The following is a 19,567-nucleotide window of genomic DNA, read 5'->3' as shown; positions in this document are numbered from 1 at the left end:
AACTACTACACAGAGATTCACATTCAACAAAAACGATAACTATAACCTGTCATACGACATATTTCACACTGTAGCTTATCGTTGTGAACCGGAAAGCCATTAAACTCAACTTCATCTACTCACAGTCAGGCTACAACACAATTCAACTCCTGTCTTCTGCAGACTGTGTCACACTACAATATTCCTCCTTCACATGTCTTTTCCATCTTCCTCCTTTCCTGTTTCCTCAGTGTTTGTTGTCAGATCAGCACATCTCTGTTTAGACAACAGCGGCCGCTCTTCTTTATCAGCTCTGATGCCTGAGAGTCAGAGCTCAGGAATCAACATATCACTCCTGAGAAGTTTACTAGAGCTACACTGTCAAACTATCTTCTGACCAGCATGGCTTTAAAAACACGGAGGGAAAAAGAAAAGAAAAGCTTTTCTAATCGTGGGTTTTAGCTGTTTAAGTGAACAGGTTTTACAGCAGGAAGTGATAAAATCTTTCAGATGTGAGTCAAACTGCAACAATAGTAACTGCTTTGTTTGTGGATTTTTTTTTTTCACCACTCATAATTAGCTTTTTGCTTATTTGTGTGTGTGTGTGTGGTTTTCCTGCTTTTCCAAATGTGCAAACTGGCTGAATTTTAAGGGAATCAATTTTCTAGTGATAGGTTATTGTAAACTGTTCTATTTTTATTCTTTATCCCACTGTAACACATTAATTTCCTTCGTGGAGTCAATAAAGTATCTATATATGTATTTATTTTATTTCTGCCCTAACTATTCTGTATTAACAGCTACATGTAAATGAAAACAAAGTAACCACATGCTGAAGCAGCTTAAATAAAAATAATCGCACATAAAGAGTAAAGTGACACTGCAGCCGTTCCTTCTGTGTGGTACATGCCCTGTAGGACCTGCAGCCTGGCTCAGCCGGCCTCCATCACACATCTCATTGAACCCGACTTTGTCCTGAGGGCTCGTGCGAGCCTCGCACCTTTCTTGAAACGGGAGGCAAAGCAAAGCATGTGTAAAACTTTAATAATGCCTATACTGTTCTTTGTGAGCCATATCGGTAAAAATAAGTAAAAATTCTAGGAAACAGTGACTCAGTTTACAGGACATTCAAATCCGTAACCTAACCAAAACAATTTTTTTTCTCCTCCAGCCGTTGAAATTTTTAATTTCGATAACAAATGTAGCTTTTACATAACTTCTCGCCAAACAAAATGTTCAGCAGCGTGCTGTGGAATGTGCATGTACACGCGAATGTGTGTGTGTGGGCTGCTGCACAAGTCCAGGGGTCAGTTGGACAGTGAGCGATGGTTTTCCGTGCGACTTGGAGTGCAACAACACTCGCAAACATGGCGAGAGGAGGGAGCGAGGGAGGAAACCCTGCGATAAATGTCCTTCATTATCAAATAGTTGCAACGCAGTCCATAAAAAACTCACAAAACTGATGACTATTTTTTTTATCTGTATTTCATGCTAAACTGTATTAAGAGCAGCAACAGAGGTGGTGGTGGGGAGATTTGGGGGAGGGGGGTTCAACCGCAAATATGCTGAGCAAGTAATTACCACGACAGCAGGGAGGAGACGGGGGAGATCTCAGTGACAATCCCTTTCATCAGCTGTTCTAAGTTCAATACCATTGCCCCCCTCCTCCTCTTCCCGAGGCCCTCACTAATAACCCTCTTCCCCCCTGTGTCCTCTCCTGCCTTCCTGCCCTGGCAGGAGGAGGAGTCCTTCCTGTCACTGGCAGTGCCTTTTTAAAGGAAGGGCTGTGAAAACCAGGCTACTGTCCAGGAGATGGCTCCATAAAAACTGCACCAAACACTAAAAAGGAGGCACACAAGCAAACACAGAGGCAACAGTGCACAAAGGCACACACACACACACATTTGCACAAACTCGCTTACAAAAACAGAAACCAAACCCTCCATCCTCGCGAACCCTTGCACTGTTGTAAAGCGTGCCAGAGCCTCAGTACAAACATGGCCCCGAAAGAAGATAATCTGCACTTCTCACACTTCACGCCGACAAAGTAATAACGCAAGGGAAGGTTTCAGAACAAAACCTGGAAAACAGCAGTCTTGTAATCATTTGTTGTTGTTGTGTTCACGGTCAAGGAGTTTGTCTTTGTCGCCACAGCGTGTGAGTGTGTGTGTGCGGGGAGGGTGCATTTACGGGGGAGGTTGTTAAATTCAAGTTTGTCCCTTCTGTCCCTTTCTTCCTTTTTTTTTTTTTTTTTTTTTTAAATAACACCCAATAAACCAAGCTTTATATTTCCCCCCCTCCCCTGCTTTTGGATCTCACTCCATAGTCGCCACATTTGGGCACCTTAAATGCAAAACTGGGACCAGCACAGTTTCTCCAACACATTCTCTTTTGCTAATCTCAGCACGCACACACACATGCATGTGTTGCAGTTAAAACTGCATGACCCTATGGCAATGTGGTAAGATTTTGTATTCTTGCATTAAAAATATAAGATCTGAGTCTTATCTTAATCTGATTTGCTAAGTTTTAATGTCCAGAAAACGTTATGCTGCTATACAAAGACCTAATGATGCGGTGATACCGTTCAACCTGACTTACTTCTGAATGTTACACCCACCAGTAAAACAAGTGATTTGCACTTGGTAGCGTGAATGTAAATAATGTAAAAGAATGTAAATGAAATGAAATACTGTAGGACATTAATAATTCTGAATCATTTAGGCACGGAGATAATGGGGTGAAAGCTGGAACGCCACGACTGGAGACAAGTTTGAGCATGACTCCGCTGGACCTCACAAGAAGTTGGTCTCGAGCTGGAACAATCACTAATCAGAAGAACTGGATTCAAGCTCTCCCTGTAGCTTTCATTAAACTACGGCAAAAATAATAAGCCTTCCCCACATGAATCACACCTAACATTTGCCACGTCTGGAGGTTTCAAAATCAAAAGGAATTACACTAGATTTGCATGCAAACTGTTGCCTAATTACTCTAAATAATCAGACTGGAGCTATAATCTTATTAGGGCACTTACATGAGTCAAAGCAATTAAATAATCTGTCAGGATACACTGATTTTATTTCACCAGAGAAAGCGATGGGAGAGGCAACTCTGTTAAAAAGAAGGAAAGTTGGCATATTGTTTTACTAGCTGGGAAAGTAATCTGAACCTAACCCACTAGTAGCCACTCCATTCTACACAAAAAATGTGTGGTCATAAAAAAAAATCTGAAACACAATAATATCGCCTAAAGCAGGAATGTCAAACTCATTTTACATCATGGGGCCACATACAAGCCCACTTTGATCTTAAGTGGGCCGGACGAGTAACACTTTCTGTCATTAAACCAAATATTTAATATCTGAAATTGTATCTTAAAATGTCTTTTAAAACAAGAGAACGCAGTGCAATTTCAACTGCACATCTCAGGTTTTTTTCTGCAATTTAACAAATGTGTAAAATGACAGAAAAGACTGCCCAGACTGTCACATATTTATCAAACAAGAAGTAACTGAAATTTTTATAGTAAACAGAAATCAGGAACTTTTCTGTCATTAAACTCTTTATATTCTAATTTGACTACTTTGGTGCAACATAAATGGCTCTTTAGCTGTAGCTTTAGCTGTAAAACTAAATACTAAAAAAAACCCTACAATTTAAAATAAAGTTTAAAGTCCCTAAATTTATACCCTCCTTCATATTTTTGAAAGATGTCCAGCCAGGATTAGAGTTTTCCCGGACTGATTGTGGCCCCTGGGCCATATGTTTGACACCCCTGACTTAAAGTAAGAACTGACAAATATTAGATAATAATCAGCTATATATAAACACAACACATGTAGCTGATGTAGTCAGGTTATTTTTAAACTGCACAATTAAAAGAATCCGTTTTCTTCGAGCGGATATACATATACACACATATACTGAACTTGTGTTTACACATCAGCTGCTCGGCTTCCTGCTAAAAGCAACAGTGGAGACAGAACGCGGAGCTCCAGAGAAAAAGACTACTTCACACACACTACCAAACTGTATGAGAAACAAGTGACACTGCTGTGAGTACAGCCAACATAAATATCTAAGTCCTTCTACTCCAATAAAGACAACACACAGTAAAACCTTTTTTATCTCGAGATTTAAGCACAAATCTTGTCTGTCTATAACAGCATCTTCCAGCTGTATCATAGTTAGCTTTGCTTCTTCTGTGTGATGATACGATGGCCCGTTGTTAAAGCAGCTTTGAAGAGCCTGATCTCAAAGAGGAGAAGATGCCAAGCAAAAACGGGGATTACTACTGAATGAAGAGAAGACCGTTTCCCCTCAAGGCTCTAAACACCAGGACACAAAGGGCAGCAGTGGGTTTAATCCCAACTTCTAACTTCATCCTGCCACTCCTCTCTCACCCCGCTTCTCTTTTAAGTCCCCATGCCCCCTACACACCACCTAATCTCTTAATTGGGCCTTTTATAATTGTAATTGAATCATTAAAAGCTCTTGGTTACACAACACGAGGCCCGTAAGCTGATCCATGTATGGGCAAAAGAATAAACACACTTTACTTGCTGGGAAGAACACGCAACTACTGGAAGAAAAAGGAGATCTTCAAAAGAGGAGGAAAAAAACAAAAAACAAATGTCACACCGCACAAGAGGCAGTGACAGAGAGAGCAGACAGACTCAGGCATGTCCTCGCTCCATTTAATGCCTCCTGACGTTGAAACAAAGGAAGGCAAAGAGGTGCTGAACTGCCTCGCAAAAAACGCAGGAAAAGATGACCCCCCCTCACACACACACACACCAGAGAGAAGACAGAGAGGCCAAAATGCCCTCAGGAATTTAGCGCCATAATGTCCAACAGAACATGTTCACCCAAAGCAATGCTGAAAAAGAAAAAGCATTCACTTGTTCTCTTTCTAATCAGCTCTAAAGATATGCCATGCACCAGTTTATAGGAAAGTAGGGAAAAAATATATCAAAATCATGTCAGACTCACAATAGATCCTGAGATGTTGAAATGAGCCATGGCTTTGGAAAATAGTAAAATAAAAACCAAACTCATGTCCCTGAACCTATTTTTGCAACTGAAATTATATAAAAAGTAAAATCTTGCAAAAAAATTTGTAATAATATCAAGTCATGAGCCAATGCAAAAAACAGCAAAACCTACAATTTATTAAATAATAAGCAAGTGAGGATAAATATGACACTTTATGAGCAACATGTGATCATTTTCTCTGTGAATCAACCATCGGTGTAAACCGAAAGAATCCATCTCCCAGATCCAAGAATATTTATTTAAAAATAAAGGGAGAACAAATCCTAACCTCAGAGACGAGGTGGGGAAAAAACATTAATCAGTCAAAGCAACTGTCAGTCGTTTTCTGTCAATTAATGAATCAATCAGTTAGTGATGCTGAAGTGAGCACTCTTCTAGTTCTTTTCACCAGACGATTTGGCTGATGCTAGTTCGAGCAGCCTGCACAACTTAAAAAAAAAGAAAGAAAAAAGAAAAAGAAACTAAAAATACATTTTATGCAGTTAAATAACGATGATTAATGAACATTTGCGGACATTTGTCTTTCAGTGTGGCATCTGGCAAAGCTCCGTGGCGAGTTGAAACAGGCCCTGCTGTGGTGTTTGTCATCCTGACTGCTCATCCATCATCATTAGCGAGCACTGCGGGCTCGACAGGGTTTGATGCGCTGGTATCTAAATAATTACTGAAGATAAATAGGCTCAAGGTGCTCGGTGGGGACATCTCAAATCGCGTCAGAAAAGTTTCAGCTCTGTGACGCGCCCGAGTGCACTTCAAGTCGAGCTCCTATAAACGTTTGGTTTTTTCCAAGTCGCCCAGCCAAGTGTAATCTGAGAGTCTGAAAATGGGCTCCGCGACAGTTACAAAAGGTGGCCTCGTTATTTTACGAGATAAAGCAAATTTTTTCCTCATTTGTATAACTGTGTAACTGTGTGGTGAGTGCATTGTACCTCAATATGTGATGCAATTTTTGGTCAAGCGTCAAAAGAATGTTTAGCCTGTGGAGTTGAGAAACAGTGACTGATAGCATGTCAAGCCATCCAACCTCTGTCTTTTAATAACTGTGCTTCTCATTTCTGCAGAACGCTGCTAAAATTCACATTTTTCTTTAACTGCTCTTGCATCAGCGCTTGCTCAGATCAAATCTTTTTAAAAGTGAAAAAGCTCCCCCCTCCGACAACATGTTTCTCCCTACTTATCTTTATTTATCTTCTGTAAATGATCCGTTTCTAACTAACTGAGGCTCTGTGTTTGGGTTTGTTCGCCTGATTGCAACCATGTGATTTCGAGGCCCATTTGCCTTCGATCTGTCAGTGCAGTGTTCGGCTCGGATGTTGGCGCTTGTTGTTTTCTGGACACATCGGCGGGTTAAGTCCCTGCATTGTTTGAAAGAGCTGTCAATCATGTGAAGTCATTCATAAGAAAAACAAACACCCTGATGTATAAATACACTCCCCAACTCACTCGCTCACACTCACAAAGCATGCTAAGCACATAAACAAACACACTGCAGGGTGAGAATGGGTACACATAATCGAAAGGAATCTGACTCTTCCTGTGGAGAGAGCTCCGTGATAACAAAACCAGGGCTCTGATAAGAACACACACATACGCTGGGACACACACACACACAGCTGCTCTTTTTTACAGTCTGACGGACAGGACAGAGTACTCACACTGAACACTGCTTGTCCCGGCCCAGGCAAAAGGGTCCAGCCCGGAGAAGTAAGGGGCGGCCTTGCTGAGCATGCAGGAGCCTTGCCTGGACACATCGAAGAGGGGCCGAGGGGCCAGCCCCAGAGCCTCCATGCAGTCGAACATGTTTCTTTGCTATTGAGGAAATCTCAAAGTAACTTAATGCCCTGAATGATCCAGGTGTTCCCTGTCTGTCTGTCTGTCTGTCTATCTGCCTGTCTTTGACCCTGCCACTGCCCCCCCTCCTCTGCCTGGCTGTCCTGTCTTTCCAAAGTCCTCTACATGGACAAACTCCCCTCTTTCTGTTTTAGTTTTTTCCCCCTCTTCACCTTATCACCGTTCTACAACTCGAGCTGCTTCTACCCCCTCTGCTCCCAGATCACTTGCTCGCCTCCCCTGCTGTAACTGATCTCAGTTCCCCTCTTGCTGGCTCTCTGGGCCTCTCACACTCCGCTGCAGTCACGGCCAACTATCTGAGCGGCTCTCCCAGTACTGAGAAAAAAGGGGGGGTGTGGTTAAGGAAGAAGAAAGAGGAGGGACAAAACAACACGAGGAGGCGTGTACCTGCTTTCCCCAACTGGCCACACAACAGTCCCTCTCTCCTGGGCTCTTTTCTCCTTCAACTTTTTAAACTCACCTCTTTATAATTCATATGCAACGAATGAAAACAAACACTCCTCTCCCCCCCATTCTCTCCCTATGCTGCGCTAGCTCCTTTCTCCTTTCTCCGCATTAACTTTGTTTTTGTTCCACCCCAGCAGGGAAGAAATAGCCTCTCTCGCAAACATCTTGGTCAACTTTAGCAAAATAAAAAATAAATAAATAAATAAATAAAAATCATCTCCTACTTGGCAGAGTATGAAACACAGCGTTGTTGTTTGCTTGTTTTCACCATGTTTTCACGGTGCTCTCAAACCCCACAGCAACACAGGGACGTGGCCCCAGACACACACTTAATGCCTGTAATATCCCTAAAATTAAAAACCTATTACAAAAGGTTGCTTTGGGAATATTTACTGTGATTTTTTTTAAAATTCTGTTTTCTATAAATTTGTATAGAAAGAATGCAGCAGAAAAGAAACCTGCTAAATCAAACAGATCACATGCCAATATTTTTTTTAAGTTACACGGACATAACTGTGTAATTACGTATGGGGGAAAAAAAAAATAGAATCCAAGACATGAGTCAGTCATTATTAAAAGGAATTTCATATGTGCAGATGGTCTGCTGTGTACCGACGACCGGCAGTTGCAACTAATCACAATTAATTAAATACAAATAAACATCGTGTCACTTTTGCCAACAGCTGGTGCCAAGTCACGTCATTCTTTCCAGAAAGCCTGTATAAGAACTCACGATCAGCCGATCATGTGTAATTTATGGATTTATGAAATACTGCCTCACAGACAACAAAGAGAGACTTTTCACCCGAAAGTTTATGAATAATCCATCCATGGTCCGCAACCTGATAGGCTCTTTTTTTTGGTTCAAATGGTTCAATACATAAATAATTCACTTTTTTTCCCCCCAACTTTCTCATGCTGCACAAAGTTTTGACCGCCTTTTAACGGTTTCTCTTTCGCCACTAATTCGTTGCACGTGCAGCCGCAATTAAAATCTTCTGCGTTGATTCAAATGGATTCAGTCATCCTCCCTCCCGAGCGTGCTGGATGCTTGAGTCGCAGCGAAGTGCGGCTCAGCTGCAGGCGAACCGCGCTGGCCCAAAGTCTAGATAGTTTGTATACGAGACACACTCACCCTCCTCCCTCCTCTCGCTCTCCTCCTCCCTTTCCTTCCCTCGTTCAAGAGGGATGAACTCTGGAAGAAACCCCCACTGGGGCTCTAACACCCCCCACACACACTTCACACACACGCGCATGTGCGCATGCACGCGTACACGCCTGCACACTGACTTTCCAACAGCCTGTGGCTTTGAACACTTCATATTCCTCTCGCGTATTACAATTCTCTTCTTTCTTTGTTTCCCCCCTGCTTTTTTGTTTATATTGCTCTCAACATCCTGAACCCATTCTTCCTCATTTTTTTTAACTTTATATAATATTTTGAAAACACCAGACACAATCTCTGCCCGTTTTAGCAGATTAACTTTTATATTCATCTCGCCCTTTACCCCTCTAGCCATCCCCTCGGTCTTGGCCAAGCTGTGCACACAAGCGCACACCCGCTCACTACGATGCACTGTGGGGAGCGTAGCTGCACAAGCCCGCTGAACTCTCTCCACACCTTGAGACAATTACCCTCCCTGCCTCGCAGCACCCTGCCCCCTGTTGCTGCTTTGAGGAGAGAAGCACACAAATGAACGAGGGGGGGGATGCGAAAGAGGGAGGGAAAAAGAAGACGAAGAAGTTGTATCATTTTCCTTCTATTTTACCAAAACACGGGCTCACGCCTGCTCCTTACGCTCAGCAAATTGCACCTCTTTGCCTTTGAAGCTTAAAACACAGGACTCCCCGCTCAGCTCTGTCCCTGCTCGTTTTCTCTCACTCACACACAACTTGTAAGAGGACCGAGTCGCATTACAGCTATTCACAATCAGGTTCTTCGGCTATTCATCCTGTCGTCATGTCTGACACAAACACACAGCGCCGAACAATGGCCTCTCTCTCTCTCTCTCTCTGTCCATTTCTCCACAGGCACTCCTGCTCGAACCACAGTTATTTGCACAAAGTCTCACTGCGGTCATCTGTAAGCGCACCAATACAGTCACAAATGTGAGGCAAGGAGCACAAGACTGCTGTTTGTGATATTCATGGGTGTTGGAATGTGCAGCCTACAGAGTGGCAGTGGAAATGTGTGTGTGTGTGTGTGTGTGTGTTCTGACACACAGACAATTATGTGTGTATGTGCTTAAACAGAGTGCTTGTGATGACAGACACAAAAGAAAAACACACAAGCCTCACTCTGAGCCATTAGGTTCAAATTACTAATATCACACATGCACACACACACACACACACACACACACACACACACACACACACACACACACACACTCGCATTCAAAACATTACAAAGAACAAGATGTTACTAGTAGAGAAATTACGAAAGTACATTGTGTTCACCACTTCCCAGCGAGACTTCCTTTGTTTCATAACTCTAAAACTATTTAGCGGTAGAACCAATTTTGTCTCCAGAAAACAAATAGAGGCGACACTCGATATTCCACGTGAAATCCAGATACCGTGCAACGTATTTACAGAACTTCTAGGAAACCCGGAGCAGGAGGAGCAGGAAAGCCTCAGTCAAAATCAGTCGCATGTGTGTTTTGCCAAATTTGCCCAGCTATTAGGGGAAGAAGAGAGAACTCAGAGCATGATTAAATACACAGCAGGGGTCTTTTGATGTGGATATCCGCTAATTTCAACTCCAGGGATGTTCCGAGTTTCATCTCATTAGGAAACAAAGTCCAGTTTTCCACTCACACTGATTAGGGCATGGATTGAATTAATTTGCAAAACCCGCTCAAACTTCCACAGAAGTTTTTTTTATAAACTTTTGATTCACTTACTACACTACCGAGAGATAAGTAATTTATTGTAGCCTCACTTGAGGGTAAAGAATGGGCTTATTAGCTGCATTGTTATTCTTCCTATTGAAACCCTTCTTGGCAGGCAGCCACAGTAAACTCTGTTTATATACGGGATACCTGCAGAGTTAAAGCAATTAGTATTCAATTTATTCACTTGGTGGAGAAACGTGTCAACGCCTTTCCCAAATTATAATGATGATAACTGGATTCCTCCTGCAATACCGAGCACATGCTTGCTTTGTATACCAAACACAGACGAGGAATAACCATGATAACGCTGGACAAATATAATCAGTGGCCACTTTATTAGTAACACCTTGTTAGTACTGAGACGATCACGTTATCCTGTTGGAAGCAGCCACCAGAAGATGGGAACACTGTGGTTATGAAGGGACAAACGTGGTCAGCGAGAATACTCGTGTAGGCTGCGGCATTGCTAGTATGACAAGAAAATACGTGTTTTTCCGATCTTCTGCTCACCAGTTTCGGTGAGCCTCATCTTTCTGTTTTTTGCTGACCCTGGTGTGGTCTTCTGGTCTTCTGCTTCTGTAGCCATTCTGCTTCAAGGTTTGACATGTGTGCATTCACACATGGTCTTCTGTATACCTTGGTTGTAACAAGCGCTTATTTAAGTTACTGTTGCCTTCCTATCAGCTCAAAGCAGTTACCATTCTCCTGTGACCGCTGACATCAACAAGGCCCTTTAACCCAGCAAACTGCTGCTCACTGGATATTTTTCTCTTTTTTGTCCATTCTCTGTAAACCCTAGAGATGGCCATGTGGGAAAATTCCAGTAGCTCAGCAGTTTCTGAAACACTCAGACCAGCCAGTCTGGCACCAACAACCACGGCACATTCAAAGTAACTTAAGTCGCCTTTCTTCCCCCATTTCAATTTCAGCAGGTCATACTCCTTATGTCTACACGCCTAAATGAACTGAGTTGCGTCATGTGTTTGGCTGATTAGATATTTGCATTAATGAGCAACTAAAAAGACGTATCTAATAAAATGACCATTAAGTGTATGTATGTGACTTCTAGTGGTTCACCTTAATATTTGTGGTCAGCACACTGAACATAGAATATAAGGCATAGATAACGTGAAGCACAAACAAACCTGAAATTTCCCACCAAAGTGGGGCGTCAGTGAAATAAAACTCTGTGAAGCACAAAATTTTACACAATGGATTTGTTCATTTTTTGTGTCCTCAACTTCTAAAACTGACTTGAATGATGAAACTCACGCACTTTACAGTGTTTGTTCCTCTGCATTTTATCTTTTGTGGAAATGTTAAATTTACATTTCGACACTGTTGTGCCCGTGGCCCCAAGACACCAATTTGTTTGTAATACAATACAAGGAAGAGACGATACCAGAGCGAGAGCTTCACAATGCGTGCGTGTGCAATCCTCTGAAGTAACCAAGACTTGGAGCGAACTCAAGAACAACTCTTTTTGCTGCCTTTAAAATAAATGTTGCGTACCAAGAATTTCCTCGACATGGCCAACAGCATTTCTGACTTTTAAGAGAGTAGAGAGCCAAACTTGAGGCCATTAGCTTATTAGCTGAGTTGTTCTTCTTCTCGTGCTTTTATGAAAATATAAAGTCTGCTCCACAAAAACCCAAATGATACAAACACCAGTAGTTCCTGAATCTTTGGTGCTGACCCACAACCTACAGTACAGTTTTAGGACTCTGTGTTACTTTGTTGCTCTGTTACTCCACAGTTTGACTCATATAGTTTGTGTCAAAACAAATTAAAGTTACAGTTACAGCAAATACAGGCTTAAAGAGCACAAGCTCTGCTTTAATTTGAGGGGTTGGACAACAATATCACTATACCAGTTGCAGATTAATTACATCCATTTTTTTAAATTCTGTATTTTCAAGTACTCACATGTACAGTACTGTGAAAAAGTCATGTGTCATTCATTTCTTCACATTTTGCTTCCAAGGAGCCAGACTTTTTTGTCATTTTTAAGTGATCTTGAGGAATAGTTCTCCAAGCTTTCTCGAGGTGTTTTAAAGTTTTTCTGTGGACATTTGCTGCTTTTTCACTAATTCTTTCTCCAGATCTTGTAACTGAACTTTTCAGAGGAATGTTTATTGTCTGCTTGTTAAGACACTTAACACTGGCCAATGATGTATTCAAGCACTGAAAAGCCACATAACTTAAACATACAAAGCAGAAAACTTAGAAGCAATTTTAAACTGTATCTTAAGGCACTTTGTTACTAGCAGCCTGTCACAAAAACACATCATTTATTCACATTTCCTTAGTTGAAACCATGAAAATGCCAACGATAACACACACCTTGGCAAATTTGGCATATTGCAATGTGGTGTCTCCTTAAAAATGGATAACCGTCAGGCCTAAAAAACCTACCTAAAGAAAATGAACAGAATCTGAAACTCATGTCCTTAAGAAATAGAAAAAAATCCAGCAAAGATCTGACACAGGATCTGAGAGACGCATGTGACCTTTCAGCTGATCCATCTACTGTTCACTGAAGCCTCATCAGAGATGGTCTCAGTGGAAGGACGGCTTTCAAGAAGACATTTCATTAAGGAAAAGAATGTCCTTCAAAAAGCCTGGAGAACTATTCCTTAAGGTTTCTTAAAGAAACTACAAGAAAGCTTGACTAAGTTCATTCAGCCTATGTTGAAGAATAAAGGTGGTCACACCAAATACTGACTTTGAACCTCGTCAGAACTGTGCAAACTGTTTTTCCTTATATATCCTTATATCCCTTTTACATTTTCCAAGCAAAATAATAAAGAGATGAGGGATAAGTCAAGATTTTTGCACAACACTGTATTTGAACAATGTAATATTATATATCATAATTTTAATCTTCACTTTGCACACAGAGGCTGAAGTAGTAAAATATATAGAAGTTAAAATAGTGAAATATTAAAAATTATGACCACAGATATGTGCACGTAACTCTGATCTTAAGGAATAAAATATAGCCTTGATAATGCCACATAACTGTAATCCTAGATTTTATTCCAGATCTTTCACACCTTTTCTTCTCTGTCTTTTCTACACTAGCAAACAAATTTGAAATACCAATATTTCAAAAATGATATGACTGATTTGCATACAGTGTGCATACCTGGCAGTCTGTCTGAGCTTCATGTGCTTATCATCATCTATCTGGAATACTTCATGCTGTCCCTTACATCTTTCTGTCTCTGTCTGTGTATCTGTTACAGTCCCAGAGGCGACATCTCAAAGATGTAATCACAGCCTGAGTGCCATTAGCCTGAAGATCTCCCTCTTGTAGAGAGAGGCTCCAGAAAATGACTAAAGATCAGCAGATAACTGCAGCTCAGTGAACACATCATCTGTGCACACACTGACACAAACTCACACTGATTGACAAGTGTGCTCAGCAGGATTTTATGAACCTGATGTCAGCCTGACAGGGTATTTGAGACTGTGACTATAAATGCCTTCCAGTGTAGAGTGTTGAAAAAGAGGGATAAAGCAGTGTGCTCCACAGACAATTAGAGATTAAACTAAGGTAAGACATTAAAAAAAAAGTATAGTAAAGGTGAGCTTTCTAATCAGTGGCTTGTTAATGTGTGAATAATAACAAAAGTGGAAGTCCGTTTCAACAAAAAGTATGTTGCAAAAGAAGCTGATGATGTTATCATCTGTCTTTGTTCAAACCTTTGCACTCTTGCAGCGACTTTCTGTGTCATCGAGTCACAGTGAAGTGCAATAGCACCCCCTGTGACTCAAAAAATGAACTCTTTGTCCGCTTACTCTGAGATCAAGTGAGAAACCCTTTTCTGCAACCCCCCCCCCCCCCCCCCCCCCCCCCACCACATATCCCCCCCCCCCCCCCCCCCCCCCACCACATATCCTTTTTAAGGAAATGTCTGTTTCAATCTTTTAAATGTAAAGATCAGTCTCCATGGAGAGTAGCAAATTACGAAAGGGGACCACTTCTTTTTCCAGCCCGCCCTCATCTGCCTGGTTTACCACATGGAAAAATGTTGGGTTTTTTTAAAAGACAAGAAAAAAAACCCTCTTCTCTTTTCTTCTCTTCTCTTCTCTCCTCTTCATCGGTGCATGATCTAAAGCCTAATTATAACCTCAATTGGCCCTAAAGACTTTTTCCAAAACTGTGGAGTCTCTACTGTCTTACACCGAAAAGCAGTGGTCAGGAGACAGACATTGGACACACTCTTGTCATGTGTAGGGGTGTGAGATTCTGATTTCTTGCCTCCTGACTGAACTTTACACTAGTTTAAACCGTTGTTATTATGTGACACTGTGGCATTTTTAAGACAGTTAAATATGATGTGTTGCTTTAAGGATAAGTGAAGTAACCAGTTACATCATGGTTCTCATACAAACAATTTTAAAAAATGCTTAAAGAAACATAATGGACACATGAACTGCTTCAAACTGCCAATAATACACATCTTCAGAGCAACATATAACATATATAGTAAAGTTTATTACTTACACAATGCAGCCATCTCTTTGGGGAGGTCTGCGCCGAAACGGCCAAAAAGGTGACTACTGGCCAGCAGGTCAAAGGGGGAGTGGCTCCGCATGGAGTTAAAGGTGAAGGGGTACAAGGCACGAGGGTAACCTGTCATGTGACGCACTTGGTGCTCTCTGTTGGCCGCCATCGTGACAAGTACAGTCGTGGTTTAGATGACTTTTCTCAGAATTTCTTGCCGTTTCTTCTTCCTCGTCAGGAGCCTCTGCTGAGCTTGAAACAGACAAGTGCCATTCAGCCCCTCAAAGCTGCGGGCCTGTCTGCAGTCACAGAGAGGTAAGAGGGATGCTGATGAAGGAGGATGAAAGCAAGCAACCAAGACCTGGCCAGGTCCAGACTCTGTAGAGAAGGAGAGAAGAGAAGAAAGAATGGCTAAATATGCCTATTATCTTTAAAACTCACCTAAAGTTTTAACAATCCCATCAATTCATTCAAAAATCTGAGATACCTAAAAAAGCAAACTCCAACCACGAAGCCAAATTAGAGAAAGACGTAGAAAAGGAAACAAAAGTATTGAAGAAGCAGTTGCGAGAGCTGAAGCAGAGGGGAGTACAAAACTTTCATCCTTCTTTTTGTCTGTCTTCCAAGTAGTGCAATAATTTTAGGCAATGCCATATGATTTAAATCAGCAGAACTGTACTATAAAGGGTCTCTCTGTTTCCCCTGCCAGCCTGACTCCTGCCAGCCTGCCCGAGAGCGGCCAGCTACAACATGGGTAAAGTTAACCCTTTACAGGAACACACACACACACACATGCACACACATAATAACTCATTCACATTTTAACTGAAAAAAAGCAAAAAAAAAAAAAAGGTCACTTTTCCTCCACTGCCTTCAAGGTGCTCGATGAGCGCAACTTTTCTCACCTTTAACCGTCTCTCAGGATTAACACTGTGACCCGTCCAAAAAGTTAAATTAGGGCAGCCCTCATATCATCTTACTCTATGACTCCCATCCCCTTCACTGATTTCATGAGTGGGTGGAGCTTAAGTCTTTGTGGTTGGGCTGTGGTAAATACAGCTCGGCCAAAGAATGTCTTGTTGTTTTGGGCCTGCTTCAGCATGGGAATCCAACACCCGGGGTGGGTGAGAGGCACAGTGAGAGAATTATGAATTTACAAATGTCCTACACTGAACTACAACCGTATGACTAACGCTCTGATTCAGCAGATACGCATACTTAGTTCTAAGTAAAACGAAAAACAAAGAGGAGGCATCAGCGCTTCATCTTCAAAAGCGAGTCATGTCTCGATCTATCTATCAGTCTATCTGTCTACAGAGAGAAAGGTGTGATCAAAAAGTTGGTCAGCTACTGCGCTGTCATCACTAACGATGTTACTTCATGTTAAATTTGGATCAGTTTGAAAGAACGAAAATTGCAGAGTTGTGCGGTGTAAGCGGTCAAGGGGACTTCTCGGGAGCAAGTTAAAAATAGCAGCTGCCATGGAAGCTGTGTGGCACACATCTTTTGGATGTATGCTTTTACTACAAAATCCAAGGAACTCTTAAAGGTGTGGAAAGTCCTATATGATCAAACTGGTCAAACAAAGTAACTGAGCAAGAAGGCTTCTCTGCCAGAGGTGGCCAGAAAACTAACGGCCTTCAGACGGCCTCTGCAGAGAAGCTGCTGGAAGGACGACCTTTTCAATAGTGCTCCATCAATCATGTCTTTATGGCAGAGAGAAGCCAGCTTGGTATTTGCTAAACAGCATTTATGTGAAAAAAAAGAAAAGAGGGCATGATGAGTGAACACTGACCTCTCTAAACACTGTCTGTGTGGTCCTCACCTGGCTCATAGGTGTCAAACATATGGCCAGTGGACCAAAACTAGGTCTAATGATGCCCATTAGAAAGTTTACAACATGTTTTTTTGTTTTAGAAATTTTTGCTGTCTATATACATACTAAGAAGAATGCAACACCCAGGAGCGCCCAGGAGCCATGATGACACAGTTCTTGGATGTTATAATAGAAGTATTTTTTAGTAATGACAGTCGTTGGACAGAAGATGGGAAAGGGGAGCGATTCTTTCCTGCTCCGGTCAACTACAGATCAAAGTGGACTGTGCGTGGTCCACCGCTGACCCCTGCCTTTTACAGGGAAGCATGGTGGTTGTAGCATCATGCTATGAGAGGGTTATTTTCAGCAGCAGGGACATACAGAAAGACACTTGAGGAAAACCCGGTTCCAAAGTGAGACTAGGAAACAGCTCACCTTTCAGTTCAATTTCGACCCAAAGTACACAACCTCAGCAACCCTGGAGTCACTTAGAGGTTCACTGATAGTGTTTTAGTGTCCTTTAGCAGCAGCCTGGCCAAAGCTCAGACAAAAAACTTGGATAGTGGCTCACTGATGCTTCCCAACCAATCTGATGGTGCCTCAGAGGATCTGGCAGGAGGAACGGAACAAACTGCCCAAATTTAGGTGCGCATAGCTTGCAGAAACCAAAAACACTCAAAAGCTCCATCCGCTGCCAAAGGGGCCTCTACAAAGTACTGAATAAAGAGGTACTAAATACTTTTGTAAAAGAAACTTTGAAGGTATTAAAAAGATGGTTTAACTTTGTTATTACTGATTATAGATTTACAGGAAGTGGCGGTATGCGGTGCTGGAACGATTTATCTGACAACTTTAAAAAGGGAAACGTAGCATAGTGCTAAAGTGCTTCTTACTGTCATTGACAGTAACAGGGTGGACCAACTATTCAACTAATCTACAGGCTGCGATTACTAGAGTAAAACTCTTTTACGTCCACTTTCTCCCACAAACACACACATACAGTAGACGTTACACATACACACAAAGCCACAAAGTCAGCGCAGTGAGTGTTGTTTTAAAAGTCATATTTCCCGTATTGACATATTTTCTGTAACTGCTTGGCTCTGCTGTGGTTTTTTCTTCCCTGTGAGGGCCAGTCAGGGAGAGTCCCTGCAACTATTTTTCACAAAGCCGTTTCGTGTTTGACGATAAAAGAATGTCAAACACAGGTCGGACAAAGTGTGCAGCGATTAAAAACAGGATTACACGCGCGGTGTGGAATGGCCACGTTTTGTAAAACTTATGCATACACATGCCTCTCTGAAAGCAGGACACGGAGAGACAGTCAAGAACGGACATGCAGGCTGCCGCGGCGAGCGCGCACAGATGTTCTTTGACTTTAATCATGTTCATGGGCAAGTAATCAGTGGAAAACACACAACGTTCACACATGCCGAAGCGCCACTGAAAGTGGCAATTGACCTTGAAGAATGAAGTAGTAAATATAGGACAGAGAATCCTATCGCAGATGCAGCAACTTCGAGTTGACTCTTTAACCAATCAATTTCAAAGGCTGAAATCAGTACTATGAAAGCCAGATGCATAAAAGGATTGGGATGAAGAAGAAAAAATAAAGTGTTGAAAGCCGAGGAAAAAGATGGAAAAAAGAGGGAAACAAAGGAAAAGAGGGAAAGAGAGAGAGGGTGGAGGGGGGGGACATAGAGGGAGTTTCAAGCATCTGGCAGGCCATGTGTAAAAAGTGAACAGAGTCCTATTAATTAGAGCCATACTGCAAACGGCATTAATAACAGAATGAGCAGACTGTGGTACGGCAGTATGGGAGGGGAAAGAGGGGAGGGGGGAGAAAAAGTGGGCAGAGCGGTTGCAGAAAACATACATAAAAATAAAGAAACTACTTTATTTCCACTAATAAACTATGAAATAATGAGTGCCCAAGCCAAGGACTGGTTTCTTTCTCTCTAATGAGCAACACCCCCGCCCCCTCATTCTGCCTCCGGGGGGAATACACCTTCGGTAGGCCAACAAAAGTGGCGCTGTGTCTCCGGGCCTCCTGGCCTAAATGCTGCTTTTATGAGACCTGGCTGGGTCAGGTCAAACTGGGTCATCTGGTCCTGGTCGTGCTGACACACACTCACACATGTACGCACGCACACAAACACACATAAAACTGATGCTCTTTTTTTTCTCCCAGATTTTTGAGGATGAAAAAACAGACTTGCTGCAAAGAAAAAAAAGGATGGGGGTTTCCAGCAGTGTTATTAGCTTGTTTTCTCTTAACTTCCATCAAACCACACGACTGGAGCCACATCATTGTCTTTGATGCAGTGTTGCAACACTTTTGTTCAGCTGTAAACACACGAAAGTCAAAAAACAACTTTCTGAATAACATGTTTTAAGCTCTTATTAGGAACATTATCTGGATTCAGTTATCCTGGGTGTAAGTGTTACTGAACTTTATGGGTTTTTCCAACCCAATTCGGCTTGAGGTTATAGTTATGAAACCACACACACACACACACACACGCATGCACACACACACAGACTAGCATTTCAGGAGTTGGCCTCACCAAATCTAACATGTAAGCATCATGCTATTAATGTCTCCCTTTCCCAGGATTAACTAACCAGATGCAACACTTACGCAACCCATGCGTAGGCATGGTACTACAAATGGTTGGAGGACTTTGCCAACAAAACCTGCAATCATCTGTGAAAGGGGACCCTGTCAATACTTGTGCTCTTTTCAGTTGGCAGCGTTTGAAAATTTTTATATTGAACAAGAGTTTACAAACCACCCCCAGGTTGTTTTATGGAGATCTGCGTTCCTGCAAAAATGCCTGAACAAAAGGGCAAGTGCAATATTTTCTTTGGTTTGGAAGCCACAAAACCCCATATAACAGCCACCATTTAATTAAAAGGCAAGTGGGTTCAAACTGCACCCACACTGTGTTTTAAACTACTTTTTTCTATTTTCCTACACTTCTAACCAGCCTAGCCTCTGTTTTA

The 19,567-nt window shown here is 42.0% G+C and overlaps 1 protein-coding gene across 4 annotated transcripts in view; it reads right to left on the bottom strand.

The window, feature by feature from the left end:
- LOC100707970 (retinoic acid receptor gamma-A) overlaps window positions 1–19,567 on the bottom strand; it is a 48,560-nt gene that overhangs the window by 10,152 nt on the left and 18,841 nt on the right. For 3 of the 4 annotated variants that reach the window (XM_019358952.2, XM_025907344.1, XM_013269201.3), the window contains one exon: window positions 14,746–15,123. In XM_019358952.2, coding sequence (XP_019214497.1) covers window positions 14,746–14,914 — 169 coding nt within the window. In that variant the 5' untranslated portion in view covers window positions 14,915–15,123. Of the gene's footprint in view, window positions 1–6,692; window positions 7,212–14,745; window positions 15,124–19,567 lie in introns of those variants that run through there. The other variant, XM_005469463.4, reaches the window with a different exon arrangement.

The sequence above is a fragment of the Oreochromis niloticus genome, linkage group LG5 (assembly GCF_001858045.2).
Source record: "Oreochromis niloticus isolate F11D_XX linkage group LG5, O_niloticus_UMD_NMBU, whole genome shotgun sequence".
In the NCBI taxonomy this organism is placed as follows: domain Eukaryota; kingdom Metazoa; phylum Chordata; class Actinopteri; order Cichliformes; family Cichlidae; genus Oreochromis; species Oreochromis niloticus.
This window is presented reverse-complemented; position numbering and strand designations above follow the sequence as displayed.